Source organism: Sitodiplosis mosellana, unplaced genomic scaffold (genome assembly GCF_009176505.1).
Source record: "Sitodiplosis mosellana isolate CC-2019 unplaced genomic scaffold, AAFC_SMos_1.0 Smas_scaffold_5189, whole genome shotgun sequence".
Taxonomy (NCBI): Eukaryota; Metazoa; Arthropoda; class Insecta; order Diptera; family Cecidomyiidae; genus Sitodiplosis; species Sitodiplosis mosellana.
Window position 1 is genome coordinate 38,418 of NW_022600431.1, and position 18,962 is coordinate 57,379.

The 18,962-nt window shown below is 35.6% G+C and overlaps 3 protein-coding genes across 3 annotated transcripts in view; all 3 read left to right on the forward strand.

Moving 5' to 3' along the window:
* Positions 1 to 754: 754 nt before the first annotated feature.
* LOC129572544 (lipase member H-like) lies at positions 755 to 5,590 on the forward strand. Its single transcript, XM_055452516.1, has 8 exons — positions 755 to 1,402; positions 1,598 to 1,832; positions 3,584 to 3,774; positions 3,987 to 4,153; positions 4,295 to 4,346; positions 4,612 to 4,747; positions 4,867 to 4,934; positions 5,050 to 5,590. Exons 1-8 carry the CDS (start codon positions 1,339 to 1,341, stop codon positions 5,268 to 5,270), a joined length of 1,134 nt encoding a protein of 377 aa, XP_055308491.1. The 5' UTR covers positions 755 to 1,338; the 3' UTR covers positions 5,271 to 5,590.
* A 3,513-nt stretch (positions 5,591 to 9,103) lies between these two features.
* On the forward strand, positions 9,104 to 12,102 carry LOC129572548 (uncharacterized). Its single transcript, XM_055452524.1, has 4 exons — positions 9,104 to 10,048; positions 10,385 to 10,757; positions 11,120 to 11,272; positions 11,321 to 12,102. The coding sequence occupies exons 1-4, from the start codon at positions 9,104 to 9,106 to the stop codon at positions 12,100 to 12,102; spliced, it is 2,253 nt and encodes a 750-aa protein (XP_055308499.1).
* Positions 12,103 to 18,092: 5,990 nt separating this feature from the next.
* LOC129572542 (pyruvate dehydrogenase E1 component subunit alpha, mitochondrial-like) overlaps positions 18,093 to 18,962 on the forward strand; it is a 13,298-nt gene continuing 12,428 nt past the window's right edge. Inside the window, exons 1-2 of the mRNA XM_055452514.1 lie at positions 18,093 to 18,325; positions 18,679 to 18,723. Coding sequence (XP_055308489.1) covers positions 18,278 to 18,325; positions 18,679 to 18,723 — 93 coding nt within the window. The 5' untranslated portion in view covers positions 18,093 to 18,277. The remainder of the gene's footprint in view (positions 18,326 to 18,678; positions 18,724 to 18,962) is intronic.

Genomic DNA, 18,962 nt, shown 5'->3' on the forward strand with positions numbered 1-18,962 from the left:
GGCCATATCTCGAACGTTATGGCTATTTTTTCGGTTCTGTTCTTTCGCTAAGGTGTTAAAATTAGTTTTCAAAAGTACGACTTTACGTACTATTCTATAGTACGCTCATGTTTTTTGTACTTAATTCGATGCACTATTTTCATCGGTGTTTCGTATCCTAATGAAATGACTTTGTTGGGTTAAGTATAAGTATGCTTATCAAGTAATTGAATGAAACACCTATAACTTAAATTGATTGGAATGAAAGCAAACAATAGCCGTTTTTCCGGATATTCTGGCCGCATATCTATTGTAGCACACACAAATATTTTTTGTTTGTTCTTCGGGTCGGTCACAACTGCACTAATTTGTTTCTGGTTTTGGTGTTAATTTTGACCCCATTATATATGCATACAAAATTGTGTGTGATATTGTTTTGGCTATCGTTGCTTTTTATTGCATTCCAGCATGATTGATTGGCACGGGCTGCATTTTTGCCATATATACAATGTTGCATTATATTTTTTATTCCTGCTTTTGTATCCAATTTGTTGTGTTACCGCTATCACTTGTGCATGAATGCTAAACGAATTTTCTATATAAATAAAATGCATGGCTTTGAAATGGGCAAAAATATCAGTAGAAATGGTTCGAGCGCGTGCGGCTAATTGTTTACGTTTTTAAAATTTATTTGGCCAAAGTTCTGCATTACATATAGTCAAACGCGAGCCGCTAGCCATTTCTTTACATTTCCTGTGTTCATTCTGTGTTTCATTTTTATTTATTTATTATTGTGTTATTAGCTTTCGCTTGCCGATTGGATTTATATGTGTTTTTATTTGTTCATTTCGGTGTGAACCCGGAAAAACACATTTGGAACCATTTTCAATTTGAACAAACAAATAAGTTTTTCTTTGATTCACACTCAAGTTGGATTGGGCTGGAAGAAGAGTAGTCAGTGTATTTTGAATGAGATATAGAGAGTGGTGGGTGCACGAAATATTATTGGTGCTTCATAAATGACCGCATTGAATGGATATTAAATTGCATTTCATTCAATGCATCAGTTTCAGCCTTCCGCATTGAAAAAGCTCCAACAGTTTAGAGTGAGAGGCAACTAACGGTGGTAACAACGACAGCAAAAGAACGAGAGCTTTGAATTCGAAGATATTCTATCGTCGCTGATCTTTAATAATCATATTTTGTCATTTTGGCGTGTGAAAAGACAGAAAAAACACAAGTGCGATAAGACCATTAAAAGAAGAATTTCATTGAGTGTAGTGCACCGTTCACATAGATCTAACGCAGGTCGTGAGAGAGAGTGAGAGAGAGAGAGAGAGCAGTGCGTTATAAATAAAAATGATTGACACAAACATTCAATCATTAAAACTATCGTGCTTGTTAATGCTCGTACTAATGGAAGGTAAAGAAAAAAAACCTATATTTCGGACCATTCAAATCTTAATAAAGTGTACATCCGAAGAACTACACTTCGGTTGCTTAGTTTTTATTGCTGTTTTGCTCTTTAATTCTTTTTCTTTCGATTTTCTTCTGTTCATTCGTTCGCTGCTTCGATTCGACTAAAAAAATCTATTTTTGCTGGCATATGCACCAATAGCGGTGATGGGAGTAAGTATCGCAGAGCCAATAGCGAATGCCCAACCAGAACCAGGCGGTACGAATGGCCAAGCATCAAACTATACGAACGAAGATAAAGACTATGGAGTTACTTGGATGTATATTCCCGATGGTAATGGTGTTCCACAAGTCGCGTATCTGATCGAAGAAAAAGGATCATCGCGGGGCCGTGATAAAAATACCAGAGATGCCGTTCGTTTTGAACTGTATACGCAGTGAGTATTTAGCACCAAATTGAAATTATATCAAAACCATTTCTTTGCTCTCTCACACTATCACTTGCTCCTTGTCTGTATTCGCTAGTACTAGCCAATGCTGATGTAGCTCATATTTACTTTACTGACACATGATGGAATCAGACATTTTTAAAAAAAATATAATGTTCGCTAGGACCATGCAGCTAGCACTAAAGCATTTATTGCCTTTCCTAAATTGAGCATATTCTGTACAATTTTAAACCAACGTATCTATAGAGTATATTTTGTTAGAGTTAGCAAATTGAACGTAGAGAAATGTACGAGTTTTTGGTATAAGAATGATTTAATGACTGACTTTAAATTTTATAGTGACACATAAGAGGAAAGGATAGCGATTACAATAATGTAATCCCGCGTGCAAATAAAATGACTAACAATCACTCAGTTGTATGTAGCTGTATGTAGTGGTATACAACTTAAACTGGCTAAGTTGATTGAAATCAACTGTTCTGTATGGAGATAATCACGTTTAGTTATTTTTTCAGTCAGTCGGCTGATTTGGGACATTTTGACTGAGAGTGATTTGTGATTAAAATTAACTACAGTTGCTTATTTTATTCGAGACAATCACTTTGAGTCAGTCAAATATTCACTGAATGTCCCAAATTAATCGAGTCAAAAAAAATTCCACACGGGATACTGTCTACATTCTCTCTCTCATCACTAGTTCAAATAAAAAGTTTTACCTCCGTAGAACGAACTTTTCCACACATACTGCACACATCTTATGTTTTGATTCCCACTAATATCCCTAAAACCACTTTTAAATCAGCTGAAGTAGTCTTGTGTTGACCAAAGAATTGACCATAGAATAGATGCGATTATTTGACAATTCATTTCATATCAACAAACTACTATTCCCAAACCATTTCTAGTATGAAAAAAGTGCATTGACATGTAAAAACCACGATTTTCAGCCCCAAAATAAACATACCCCCATAACTACCCCAAATATGAATATGGGATCGTAATATTTTGTTTTTGGGGGTTTTGAGGGATGCCCTTTCGAACGCGCATGGACATTTGAAAATCAGCGTGTAACAGTATGGGATGTTTACTGGTCAGCCTAACCCTGTATAAAAAACCAATGACTGTCTCATGACGATTTAACGCTGGCTCCCATCGTATGATTCATTAAGTACTCAATTTACTCATATCAACACAATATTCAAAAACGAAAACTCTTGAGAAACCCTACGCTCTTTAACATCGACTGGGTTTTATTCAAATACGACGGGTTTTAGTACCCCTGGCGCACACTTGGTGAACTGTCATCAATATCAATTGTTCGCACACCGTTTAATTTAACTTGACCCGTTCAGTTTGCGCGTATTCATTGCACTGGAGGCATTTTGATTTGTTAGCTGTTGTGTGTAATTAATGCGGAAGGGAATATAGCAAAAAAAAAATCGAAAATGCTTAGGTTGCCGCAAAAAAAATGCTATTCCTTGACGAATATCACCTCGATTTTATCATAATTCAGTAAAGTAAACATGCACCAATAGTGGTTCCCGGTGGTGTTTGCTGGTGAGTGTGTGTTTGTTTGTGTAAGTAACTTAGTGTGAGAGTTAAAGAAAATCCAGAAACGAAAGCAAAATGTTGCAAAAAAGAAATGCTAAGCAACTGAGCAAGCAAAAAAATCGCGAACGAACAAAAATAGAATTTAGGAAATAAATTAGTAAATTGAGAATCGAAGCAAAATAATACAGGCAATCACGCGAACCAAAAACGATGAAAATGGACAGACGGAAACGGCGTAATGTTGAAGATTTTACGGCAGCATTCAACAAAGATTTGCCAACATACGTTGTGGTACATGGTTGGAAGTCGAGCACAAGCAGTGACACGGTACAGGATATCAAGGATAATTATTTAAAAACCAGAGACTGCAATGTAATCGGTGAGTGTTGGTATGTGTGTGTTTGTGATTATTTTTGTTACACTTTTTCTGCCAGCACATAGAAAGCGTCACTCTGTCGCTGTGTTTTGATCCGAAAATGTCATATTTCGACGATAACAATTAATGGGGAATGTGCTTGTATGTTTGTTTTTCATTTTGATGGTTTTTGGCTGCTGCTGATGCTACTGATACTGTTTCGGACACTGATCAAGGCGTCGATTGGAGTGATCTAGCAAAGAATAATTTTTACTTCACTCCTGCCCGCCAAACACGAGATGTTGGCAGCTACATAGCTGAAATGATCGACTTCATGTGCACGGTAAAAGGCGCTGATATCAATACATTTCATTTGATTGGTCACAGCCTTGGAGCCCATACAGCTAAGTGAAATTACTCATACCGTACCTCTTGGTACGGGCAAAATTTCCACAAAAATGTGCTCATTTTATAAACCTAAAGCATGCCAAGAAGACAGGTGCTAACACATTCTCTTTTTCACACATTACACACATAAACATAGGTTGGATATGCTGGAATGTACACAAAAACCGGGAAGATACCACGAATTACTGGTAAGTTCTAACATCTATGAAACGAACCATAACAACGAAAATAAAGTCTCACATAAACTCATCCGCAAACCGGAATAAGAACAACAAACAGCAACATCTACCACACCATCGTCATCTTTATCAGCACCATACCAAAGCACTAGCATAAACAAACAGCATTAAAACACACGAAATGAGCAAAAGAGCCTTTGAAAGTTAAGAACTGACAAGCGAGAGAAAGATACAGATCTTTATAAAAAAAATGATTCTGTTTAAATTCAATTAGGATTGGATCCGGCAAAGCCTATGTTCGAAGATACGTCAGACAATGATAGTTCGCTGGATAAATCGGACGCTGAATTCGTGGATATTATTCATTCATGTGGTGGTCTTTTGGGCTATGCAAAACCACTGGGTCACGTGTAAGTCTAATCGCATTATCTGAAGAAATGTTTTTTAATCATTTCAGATAGATTTTTGTCTGCAATTATATTTGCTATTTCATTTTCTTTATTTTTGGTATCTTTTATTTCTTTGTCAGTGATTTTTATCCTAATGGCGGTCGAGCATCTCAGCCGGGCTGCGAAGGAATTTACAAAGAGCTCTTAGGTGTGTTAACGTGTGTGTGTGTGCCTTTGTTTATGTGTTTAGACGTGGAATATTGCCAGAAATTCACTTTCAATGTTGATGGGGCGTTTATATCTTATTTTTCCTTATAAAACAGAGGCATGCAGTCATGGTCGATCCCATCAGTTTTTTGCCGCTTCCATATTTAAAAAGAATGTCTTCACTGGTTATCCATGTAATTCATATGAGTCGTATCGGGCTGGCACGTGTAAAAAGGAGAATGGCATTCAAATGGGTGATCCGGTGCCGAAAACTGCTCGTGGCGTTTACTACTTGCAAACGTCCGATTCATCGCCCTATGCACAGGGTCGCAAATAAATTAGATAATAATCTATACATTATTTCATTAGCGATGAATTAATGGCGCTCTTCTCTATTTGTAGCCTTTTTTTTTAAATTCACAAAATACACACACACAAGAATCGGTTAATCGGGACGAACAAGAGGAACATTTCCTTTGTTCAATTAATTTATTTGAATTTGATGCCTGAATTTAAGATATTTATTTATTTCATGCACTAATTTATTATCAAGTATTTATCATTGTCATTACTGCAACATATTGAAGTAAATTTCTCTTGAAGCTAATAAATATTCATTCGAATGTGGTTTGATCCTCAAAGTAACAAAATATCACGTACTTATGCGCGTTTGTTTGTTTGCCAATTTAAAAAAAATTAACTTATTGAAAATCCAAAAACTTTAGTACTATGATTGTCATGACATCATTTATTATTATTCAGCTAATTCTTTGGCAGAAAAATGTAAAAGCAAATAAGAAAAAATCTTAAAAACTGAACATTTAACGACTTAGATTGTATGTTCAATGGAGTTTGATACACCACGGTGGTTCTCTTTACCCATTCATTGTCAGATTTTGAAAAATTGTAGAGCGTCGTCCATAAATGACGGCAAAATTGGCTGTAAGTAACCATAAAGTGATTTCGACATATTGTGGAATGTTGCAAAGTCCCAACAATTAGTAGTGAATTTTTCCGTCATTTATGGACGGCGCTCCACAATTTCATACTTCGTATTTTATATGTATTCATTGAATACTATTCAATACAAGATTATATGCGTGTGGGTGGTTCGTTCACATAGAAAACAGAATTAGTGAACCATGACAATTCTTTTGGTGAAACAAGGTCGCTTTCTTCGTATACAAATACATGGGAAAGATTTGACGTAAGACGCCGAGACGCCTCTACGCGTAGAATGCTCGAAGCTGTCATCGTACACATATTGAACACGAACATTGTTGTTTACACAATCGCACTCACACAAATGAACGCATCGATAGTGCCCGCTCAATATATGTACGATGACTGTTTTGAGTGTCCCTCGCCTAGAGTGCTGCGTGTCGTTTTTCTTCGTTTATTAAGCGATCTTGGGTGAAACGACAAACTACCAATAGATTGTTTCAAATAAACTAAAAAACTGGTATGTCAAATGGACAAAATTTGTTCGTCCGTCCGTCCGTCCGTCCGTCCGTCCTTCATTTCAAGGAAGTATAGCCGGAGAGCGCATGCACCTATGTATTTATCATACACATATGCATGTACTCTCCGACTATACATGCGCTCACATTGCGACTAATTGCGGCATTAGCCTAATTAATCGCAATGCCATGCGCATCCACATTTGATTCACCTCGAATTAATTCCACTTTTTTTTTTATTTGTTCAAGGTAACGAGTATATTTTTCGCTTGGCTGTTTTTCTATACCACGTTCTTTCAGAACAATCTTCAGGGTAGATATTTCGGAATCAGCCTTGTTAATGTTATTCAACAAATTGCATGAATCGACGAAATCGAGAAATTTCTTATTTTTCGCCAACCTATTCACGCCAGAGGCTGTCTTTTTGTCGTGAATTTGAAAATCGACGATGAAGAGATCGTCGTTGCCATTGATCCCATAGTTCTTTGAATGGAGGTCTGTCAGAAAAAGAACATGACGTAGTACATCAAGCTTCAATAAATGTTCATTTTTGAATCGTCCATGCTTTGCCTCACATTTTTCGACAAAATTGTCAACTAAAATTCACATGTATTATCCTGAACGTACCTTTGTTGATGAATGTATTGATTTCATTTTTGGATGGTAAAAAAGATCTTGCAACCGTGAGATGTAAGATCATTTTCAACACACACACACAAATAATATTAACACTAATGATGAACGTGCTAGAAAGTTGGTGCAGAACAGAAGCGCATTGTACAACAATGATGAAATGCGATTGGAAATTTCGAAGGGAGCTGCGAAATCATTCAAGAAGGGCATATCAGATTCAAAGATAAAAAATATCATCATGAACAGAGCGACGCGAGACATCAACGAAGCAATACGTGAAGCAATGGAAATTGAATCTGAAGTCGCGGACAGCTCACAAATCAAGGCTGAAGACATGTATTGTAGGCTTTGTAAAAAAACCGGCCATATTTTTGATAATTGCAGAAAAAAGCCAGAAGGGGGCGACGATATCGCTCGAATAGTAAATATTTTGGGCGCGATAGGAGTGAATTCACAAAATAATCAAAATAACAATGGACAAAACCGTAACAGTCAAAATCAAAATGGTCAAAATAATAATCGGAATGGCAATAATAACCGCAACAATGGAAATAACAATCGACGAAACAACAACAACAACAACAACAACAACGGCGGAAATGGGAATCGCAATGGAAATGGCCGGAATAATTACAACAATAATGGCGGCGGATACAACAACAACAACAATCGTCAAAATGGTCAAAATCAAAATGGCCAAAATCAAAATAATTTTAGCCAACAATCGAATAATTATCCACAAAATTTCTATCATGATCAAAATCCACAGCAAAATAATGGAAATAATCAACACCAGATGGGTGCATACGCATTGAACAACGCGCAATTTCCACAAATGCCAAATGTTGCAAACAATTTTCGGGGTAACAACAATTCAGCGGAAAACTAGTTCGGATGGGTTGTGACGCCCAACATAGCTCATCCTACCGTCGTGAAGAAAATACTGAAATTTTGAACGCACATTTCCGAAGAGAAAAGAACAATGAATCAGTATTATCGGGCCTACAGGCGTTACAAATTTGTTCGATCAAATCGGCTACTCCGATAATTCAAAACATTATTATAGAAGGTGGAGCAGCATTCGCCATTTTGAACATAAGTATTACAAATAGAGCAGTTAAGTTATTAATAGACACGGGTGCATCCCTTACAATAATTTCAGTTAGGTTAATCAAAATGAACACATTTATTCAAAATCATCGTATCAATATGTATGGTGTTACGGGCACGGACAACAAAATCGGAGGGCATTGCACACGGTGTTGCCAATTTCGGGGACAATTCAATGGGCATTGCTCTTCACCTGGTTGATGAGAAATACGCGGGCAGTGCAGACGGCTACCTTGGATTTGACTTTTTATATCAGTACCGAGCGATGATTGATATTGCGAATAAAAAATTAATTTATCAACTACATCTGATTCCACCTATCGAGAATTGTGTTTCGAACGAGCCTCATTCTGAAGTTTTAACGGATAAAAAAGAGTGTGAGAATAAAAGTAAGGTCGAAAATGCGACTAATCAGCCTCTATATAATGTAAGGGTCATGGAAGAAGAACCCGTAAATTACATTAACAATATCGGCGCCGAAATATCTAGTATCAATATGAATCAGATGAATGAATGTATGAATGTAAATGAAAGTGAGAAGTTGGAATGTTTTGATGAATGCGAAAGAGAAAAGAGAATTTATCAAATTCTCGAAGACAATAATGTCTTCTATGGAACCGGAGGGCTAGTAATCCCGAAGAAGGTTTTCCACGTAGCTAATAGGCTACATACTTTTAGGAGTGCTGATCGAATGAATGTTATGAATGAAACGAATGATTTTTCCGCAAGAGATTTTTGTCCAGAATTGTTTACCAGCAAAAGAGCGAGAAACATTTTTATAAAACTAAATTTGAAGCACTGCACAATTCAAGAAAAACAGATGGTGGCTCAATTATGCAACGAGTATCAATTTCAATTTTACATCGATGGTGATACCTTAAGTTCCACGAATGTCACACAACATAAAATCAAATTGTTGCCGGGAACAAGCCCAAATAAAAGGAAACAGTTTAGAATTCCGCTAAAAATGAGGGAAACATTGGATAAAATGATTGCAGATTTAGAGAGACAGGGCATAATTGAAAAATGCCAAAGTCCATATAATTCCCCATGCTTTTTAGTACCCAAAAAGCGAGAAGACAGCGACGCAATCGAACCAAGATTAGTGTGTGATCACAAAAAGCTGAACGCAGTTACTGAAATCAATCATTTTCCTATCCCTCTAATTGACGACATTCTGAACAGTTTGCATGGAGCAAAAATTTTCACTACATTGGATATTAAGGGCGCGTATTACCAAATCGTTATGGACGTGAATTCAAGAGATTTAACCGCCTTCACAGCTGGAAAATATCAATACAGATGGTGTAGAATGCCGATGGGACTGGGAACATCAGCTCAGACCTGGCAATACACAATCAACATTATTTTGAGTGACCTAATTGGACATGGAATTTATGTCTATTTGGATGATGTACTGATATACGCACCAACGCAGGAGGAACATGATAAACTTTTGAGAGAGGTCTTGGAAAGGTTGAGGAAATTTTCATTCCAGTTGAAAATATCGAAGTGTAAGTTTTACGTTAGGAAGTTTGAATATTTAGGTCACATTGTTTCGGAGCATGGAATGTCACCGAATCCGAGAAATGTTGCAGCAATAGTAAATTACCCAATTCCAAAGACACTGAAGGCAATACAGAGCTTCTTGGGGATGTGTGGTTATTACCGAAAATACGTTCAGGATTATGCCCAAATAGCAAAACCGATAACAATGCTTACGAAGAATGGTATGAAAATTATCTGGACGCCAAACTGCAATGAAGCGTTTGAGAAATTGAAACACATTCTGGCAAGCGATGTGACGCTAAAATTTCCGGATTTTCAAAAACTATTCTACGTAACAACGGACGCGAGCGACGTTTCGATCTCAGGTGTCATTTCCCAGGGTGATCCACCTGATGATCGACCAGTTAGTTTTTTCAGCAAAACGCTAACAGACACACAAAGAAGATTCAGTGTAATCGAGCGCGAACTTTTAGCCATCGTGGAATCGATTAAAGAATTCAATCATTGGATTTACGCATACCTCGAGCATGCTTTTGTATCTTTGCCAAAAATGGTTCTGTACTAAGCTGAAAAAACTTAGCTAACAATTTAAAATACATTGCGCCACGCAAGCCATCTAGATGGCGCCACAAGAAAATTTGGTTCTTATACGAGGTGTATGCTCAAGATATGGATTTACGGACAATATTTCATCGTCGTAACTGATCATAAACCATTATGTTTCCTTTTTTCCATTCAGGATGTAAATTCGAGACTTTTTAGACAAAGATTGAAATTAATGAGCTACAATTTCAAAGTGATACATAAACCAGGTAGACAGAACGTAGTAGCCGATGCGTTATCCAGGATTTCACTGGAAGAGGCAAAATCCATAGATGAGATTCTGGAAGAAAACAATTTGAAATCAATGCTGGCAGTAATGGAACAAGAAGATATGGGAAGTACTGTGAATGTTGCCAATATCAATTTTGAAAATGGAATAACCTTTTCGACTGCAGATTTTGACGCATGTTTCTATTTGGTGAGCTCTGCTGAAAGCGAAATGTTCAAGCGGATAACGGGAAAATTCGAGGATTTAACGTTAAAACTGCAATGGCAAGAAGTCGACGAACGTTTTTTCTTTAAAAAACTCAATATTTCCGGAAATGAAAAAGCTTTGATAGAAAAACTAAGAGTATGTTTTAAATTCATCAGAACAGTGACACATACAACGCAATGTGAACGAATCGCAATCAATGTAGAACTGAGAACACCAAAAGAGAAAATGATATTCAGGACAGTTTTAGAGGAATATTTCGACAAAATAGAATTATCAGTAACAATTTTCAATCTTAGTGTAATAACGGTCGAGGATGAAGCTGATAGGAAGGAAATTTTGAAGCAATATCATAACTCTTTAATCGGCGGCCATGTTGGAAGCGAAAGAATGTATAAAACAATGAAGCAATTTTATACTTGGCCGAATATGTTACAGGACATAAAAGACTACGTCTCAGCATGCGAAATATGCGAAAAACAAAAACATCGACAAACACGCGAACACCGATGCAAATAACATCAACTGGAAATTCATTATTCGATCATACATACATGGACTTTGTTGGCCCATTACCAGAAACAGAAGGGGGTAATAAGTACATTTTCACTGCCACGTGTGACCTCACAAAATTTCTAGTGGCAATACCAACTAAAGATTGTACGGCACAAGTAACGGCAGAATGCCTATTGGAACATGTTATACTACGATACAATTTTCCATCAATATTATCGTCAGATAACGCGAAGGGTTTTCATGCTAAAGTTTTGAAGAAGGTGAATTCACTTTTATCAATAAAAAGAACCTTCAGCACGCCGTATCATCCATCTTCGAACATAGTAGAGAGACAACATCGTACTTTAAATGCGTATCTGAGGGCGTATTCCGAAGAAAACGATGTACTCTGGGACAAACAATTGAAATATGGGACCTTTGTTTACAATAACACCGTACACTCGACAACGGGATTCACGCCACATGAGCTGGCGCATGGATTCACTATTCAAATACCAACTTCGATTTCGAGATACCGTGGACCGTTCAATTATGATGATTTAGCCGGAGAAGTCCGAGCAAAAATCAAACAGGCCATAGAAATGGCGAAGGAAAAATTGACGAAGCGGAAAATAACGAACAAAAGAAATTATGATCGAAACACAAATCCAATCGATGTACACGTTGGAGACTTGATTTTGATGAAAAATTTCAATAAATCGAATAAATTTGATAATGTTTATGAAGGTCCATTCAGAGTGATTGAAGTTCAGGAAAACTATGTGACAATAATGAAGAAAAATAAACCAATAAAAGTGAATAAAGACCACATAAAAATCTCTAAAGCCACGCACGCAAACCCACCACCAGAGGTTTTTCCAGTAATTGAACCAACTGAAGAGGATTTGCTCGATTTGTTTAGCTAATATCACTATACATTTTACTCTTACTTTTAAATTTATTTGCCATTTCTTTTTCTTTTTCACACCTTTATAATTAGTTTTAACGAATTCTGCACAGAGCACAAAGTATTACGTTAACGGCATTTATTTAAAAATTATACTATTAATATTAATTTAAAATTTTACTCAATCGTTTTAGAGGAAACAATGATCCGAATGACTGTTTTGCTCATGCCAATTTTGATATTGTGCGGAGCATTAGAATGGAAAAATGAAACAGTAGATAACGCATTGGATTTCTTTGAGATAGGAGAAGCGTATGTGGGACACGAATACTATGATCTTAAATACAACTATAACCTTTCCGAAATTTACAAAATTACACAGCATATAAAAGAACAGACAACCGCAATAGAACCACATTGTCATAATGAGGGCACTTTCTGTATGGAATTATTAAATGAATTAAGATTAAATACTTTACGTATGGTCAAAAATGAAATAGAATTAGATGAAAACAGTCAAAAAACAATTGGAACGCAAAGTAATAAAAAATTTGATCACAGAGAATTGAAATATGTCTTAAACAGTTGCATACTCGATATAAGCAGACACGACAGATTATTATCAAACGTAAAGTCAATAATACTGAACAAAGACAATGCAGATCTTTTTGAAGTCATCGATAGAGAGACCATTGATGCGGATATTTCTATATTTCTGTCAATTTTCAATAGAGCCAAGAACATAACTGTACATCCAAATTGTGATTCAACATATTGCAAAATATTGAATTTTCAACATTAACCGCATCTATGGAGGACTCAATTTTAAAAATAAACGTTAGAATACCATTATTGACAAAATCAAGTTATAAAATTTACGCAATAATACCAATTCCGATCTCAAAAAATGAAAAAACCATGATTTTAGATTTAGAAAATGAATTCGTGTTGTTAAAATACCAAAACGACTGTTATGTGACTACCAGGTCCGAAATAAAACGAATAAGTAATATAAATTTGGTCATGCGACACAATACAAATAGAACAAAAAGTAGTATATGTTTGGAATCCATTATAAACGAAACATTAAATGAATTTACTGAAAATTGTAATCTAAAATACATTCCCAATTCAAATTATATAATCAGGATATCAGAAAATGTACTCCATTTGAAATTGAGAGACACATTGAAAGTGTTTGAAATTTGCTCGAATCATACCGAAATATATCAATTTGACCGATCAACAATTTTATTCTTGAAACAAAATTGTTCCACAATAATAGAAAACCATACGTTTAAAGGAGAAAATAATAATGACGCAAATGTAAATTTCATATCAACAGAATATAATACAAATGAAAAAACGCATATTTTTGAACCACCATTAAACAAACACAGTTTGATATATTTAAGAAAACAGACAAAACTGTATGTAATTACGAATAACGAAGAAATGGGAAAGTTAATATCAGAGACAGGGGTAAATTTACTGCTACTGGAATTGGTCGAAGAAACCGAAACCACATTTTTACACATTATTTACTCATGTATCATTTCAATAACAACAACAATAATCCTTTTAATTGCTGTTGACTAAGTTCTGTGTGATAGAAGTTGTCATTAAAAGACAGGTGAATTGTAGTCGATGGTTGATTAAAGACTGACGATTTTATTCATGCACTTAAAGACTATATACAATAAATTGCTTAGCTGACTTATTTAAATTCTCCGAATTCTATTCAGGTTATTGTTGCACTTATAACTAAATAATAATTATTTCTTGCTTATGATTCATTATTTCGTGCGATTTCATTATTGTTCGATTCCAGTTAATTCAAAATTATGTCAATAGACATTCTCCGGGCCACCTTTAGCGTGACTGGCGGTGCTCTAAACGGCGAGTCAAATCTTCAGATAGATTTGGCATCGAAATTGCACGTGGTAATCTGATTCGTCTATTACCCCTGATGAAATTTACAACGTAGAATATCAAGCATACAACGATGAACAGAGTGAAATAGTTTACTGAATAGTTATGAATGTCATGAATGTCGATTTTTTCCTTTAATTTAGATTGATTTTCGATGAATTTTAACTGATTTTGTAGTTTAGTCAAATTAGTTTTGGCAAATTCGATCAAATTCGTTGTTCCGTTTGAAATGAATGGCTCGTACGAAGTGAGATTGAATTGGAAATTCGGAATAATGAAATCATGTGGCGCGCGCTCTAAACTCTTTTGGGGCATTAATTCAAAATTATCACCCCGAAGTACGCAATTGTCGTTCAATTTTAGGGTTCCAGAGCCAATAGCGCTGTGGTGATTTACACTATCGCCGCAAATAGATATGAACTTTTCCACATACTTACAGAAAAATAACCAATTGTTCGGCTCTTCGAGTTCTAACCATTGGTAACGCAAATTTACCTTGGATAACTCGCAATTCGAGTTGGCTTCATGATTAAAGAGAGACCACACACAAGATTTGAATTGGCTGGTTAGCCACTTGCGGGGCTCGAAGCAGATGACCATGTCATCTGACTGTTTTTTGCATTTCAGTTCATGCTTGTTTCTAATCAATTGATATTTTTGCCGATTTAATGACGCGATAATGACTTCGAATTTAGCATTTATTTTCAGAGTTTCGTCATTGTATACAAATGGCGTTTCATACATATGATACAATTGAAACCTTTCGTCGCTTATCAATGGAATGGCAATTCGAAAAAATAGTGTCTTATTTGTGACAAACGGAGTGATGGTTGCCAATTTGTAGAAATCGGTTCCATCCGGAGGTGCCTGTTGGTCTGATAAATATTCACTCATTATATTTAATTGACCCTTTACTTGAGCAGGAGTTATTAGATGATGATCGATATGATTTTTTCTAGCGCCAGTAAGTATGTCCAACATGCTATCTTGTTGATGCTCATAATCAGAGATCATTTGTAAAAGATACACAGACATAGTATGAAAATGCAAAACTGCTTGCTGGTCATTGGTTTGAACACGTACCAAACCCGCTAGATTTATTATGCTTTCTCTCTGATTTATGATTTCCCGCTCATCTTTTTTGATTATATTCATAGTGGAATTTAAAACAGAAGTGTGGTTTTTCAAAAAAGTGAGCAAATGTTCGTCATTTGATTCCAATCTTGACATATCGAGAACGTATTCTCGTCCGAATCGAGAGTCTAAAACTCCAAATAAATCGCCAGCAATGTTTCCAACAATGTCAAGTAACGCTCTTTCTGCTCGATGATGCTTAAACGATACTATTAACTCATTTCGTTCATTGATGTCGTTGATACGATTTTCAATTAGTTGACAAAGAGATTTGCATGAGCTTTGCCCCGCCAGTTTTTGATTGCATACGTTTTCTAAATCATGTAAACTTCTTTCCATCATCGATGCTTCGTTGAGAAATGATTTCATGTTTACATAAACAATCGAGTTCCAATTGGTGTAACTGAACTTTGCATGCGAAATTTGTTCGAAAAACAAACCCGGCGAGGTGTCAAATTTATTCAATTTGAACGGAACGATTTGATTTGGGTGAGCATTCACTTGAATCACAAAAATTGCAAGCAATGCCGTTATTATCGGAATGACATTAAATGTTTGTTTTGCCGGTTTGGATTTTGTAATTATTTATACAAAAAGATGTTCAATGTAAACACATGGGTTGGAGTAACCTCGAAGATGATTGAAAAATTAGCTAAAGAAAAATAGTAATTAGTTCAGAAATCAAACAAAAACACTAGAAAATACAAAAAAAATGAATATAATTTATATTATATATATAGATTACATATAGGTTAAGTTTTTTTCATGTAATTCTGAACTTTTTCGGGTGGAAGGAATATAGCCGGAGAGCGCATGCACCTATGTATTTATCATACACATATGCATGTTCTCTCCGACTATACATGCGCTCACATTGCGACTAATTGCGGCATTAGCCTAATTAGTCGCAATGCCATGCGCATCCACTCAGTCTCATTCGAACTCGACTCAATAAAGCACATGGAAATAGAACTCTCCTCCGGCGTTTACCACATTTTGATATTATCCACTATAGAAGGACGAACAAAACCGATTTGGTTCGTTCTCCTCCTGAAGCATCCTGAAATGATCGATAATGTTTTTCGTATGCTGCTATGCCGCCTGCAATTTGTATATCAGCCGTACGATTTAGATCTGTGAATTCACGAACATCGTTTGGTCGTTTGAATAAGCAACTCTCTGAAAAATGGCGCCCATGTACGGTTTTAACATCGGTTTTGCCCGTAACACGATCCACTAACTGGATTGGATTTATCGTAATGAACGAGTTACATCCGGTGCAAATCGATCGTACATCAATTCTTTGATTTTTCAATATAACATTTGTTTTGATTACACCCCGTTCAAAGTAATAGTTTCTTATAAAAGTGGCTTCCACACTAATTTGTACAGTATCGATTGAATCACTTTTCTTGGTGAAATGAATCTTTATGTTTTTCAATAATTCTTCAATTCTGTCGCCGCCGTGAAACATGCATTCTTCGGCTTGTTCGTCAAGATAATTACAAAATGATATTTTTCCTTTCAGTTCGTTTGTGTTCACTGTTTTATCTAATTTCAATTCGTATTTTTCGGAAAGTTCGACAAATTCTCCCAAACAGATTTTAGTGATGGTTGTCTCGGCGATAGTTTTTTCTTTTCATCGTCATTCGTGTAATCGTTGACATCGTTGACGAGAATGTAGTCATCGTTTTCGCTGTCGTCGACGTCAATTACGGGGACGATATTTGCTGGTTGTTTTTCACCCATTTTCTTCAACACAAAAAAAAAACCAAAACAATAGAATTGCCAAAAAAATGTATAGATAAAAAAATTGAATCAGACTGCTATGCAACTCGTCCGAAATTCATGATTTGCCGAATTTTTTTAATGATTGATTTTCGGTACTATTCTGCAGTTTATGTGTTTCTATGTCAAATTTGGAACATGAACCACGAAATAGACCCAATACAACACCGATATGGTGCGATTTTTGATCCAATCACCTACTTGGTAAAATAGCTGATATAAAACGATAAACATAAGGTTATTTTCGACAAATTCATCAATTTTTAGGCTTCCATAGATGCTATTTTCGAATTTATTCATGCCAATTGTTTTGGTTATTGATGATATTAAATTACATGTGCATTCCATTTACCGTGTGCATTTGCACTGTCTAAGAATTGATTTTCATTATTCAATTTTCGAATACAAAACACATGTATGATATATACATATTCATCTAAAATGAATTGCAGTTAGCTACTCTACCCTTCCTTTCAGTAGAAGAAGTTTGTAAAATGGAAATCGTCTCAACTCAAAAAAAAGTTTGCGACGCTGTGAGATCAATCTATCCATTATCTTGTAATTTTTATCGGCGCTCATTGAATGATTCTGAAGTTCATTTCGGCTTTTGTACATCAGGTCCATGGCAGGTCCAATTGACACCTTCAAAATTGTTCCACCTGATTTTACTTGTTTTATTTAATGTTTTTTACATTGACGTGCATAGTCGCAGCAATTGAATCAGTGTGGTGTTGTTAACGTATGAAATTGAACAAAATCCCGCATAGTTGAAAAAAGTGTAATTAAACCAAATTGTGCTTGGCTTTCGAAATACGTCTATGAGTAATGAACTCAACACAAGTGTGTACAATGTACAAGGTACAGTTAAAAAAGGCGTTTTCTATCTTGAAAAATGTAATTTCTCACAAAACATTCGAGAACATATAATTCCGGAGCACAAATATCCAATTCAAATCTGCGATTTCAATTTTTCGACGAAATAACGGCCATTTACATCCGACCATGCATATTTTCATTTTCCGCAGCAAATTTATTTTCATTTAAATTTTCGCGCAGTTCAAGTGTCGTTTCAATGAAACCATTTGTTTCACCTATTCTAAAAATAAGCACATTTTCGAAGATCGTTGCCTGTGCAAAATGTCAAGTATAGATTCGAAAATTGTTCAGTCAGCGGCTCAGCAGTGTCAGTCGATTAGAAGTATTGCAAAGTTGTGTAAAATATTTTCGCTTTGTTCTTTATTGAAAGCAAACGACCGACATTTCGTAATTCATTGTTACTGCAAGTGCATCCAAAGAGATTTTTTTGATACGAACGGTGTGCAACGGAACGAATTTGGAGAATGTTTAAGAAGATCATTTCGGAAATTGGCGGAACAGTTGCCAAAAATGTGAATAATTACCTAATTTTTGCGTGTTTTTAACTTATTTAAAAATTAAAGTGTGAACTGTATGCAAGAAAGCTATCGTTTTGTTGAATAGTTATGGCAAAAGTTGTAATTTTGCGACTATAGATTTCAAGAGTATTCTTATTTTCGCAGTTCTAAAGGGTGCTCACATCAATCGATTGATAATTACCTAACAATTTGATAAGAACGATCGTTTTTCTGTCATTTTTGTATGATCATTTCTACTCATGAGCTGAAAAATCGGACGAACTTTTCGATTCACACACTTGAAAACAATCGATCTCCAACGAAAATTGAGTGAAAAATAATATTTTTTTCTTTCGTGCTCTTTTCAGCAAACTGCAAAAGCTTATGCAACACAAGCATCGTTCGATGTCAAAGTGAGTAGTAATTTTTTACGTATGCGCTCGCGTCATACTGCGCTATGTTTGTTGAATAATAGATGTAAACAGTTCTGAATGCGGTTTTTATCCGTTCGTGTTTTTGTGCCGCTGTGAAATATAAATAAACTGCGCGTTTGTTGGCTATGGTGACGAAGCAGTGATTATGCTTCATTAGAGCGTACATCTATGTTTGTGCTTTCATATAGATATATATATATATATATATATATATATAT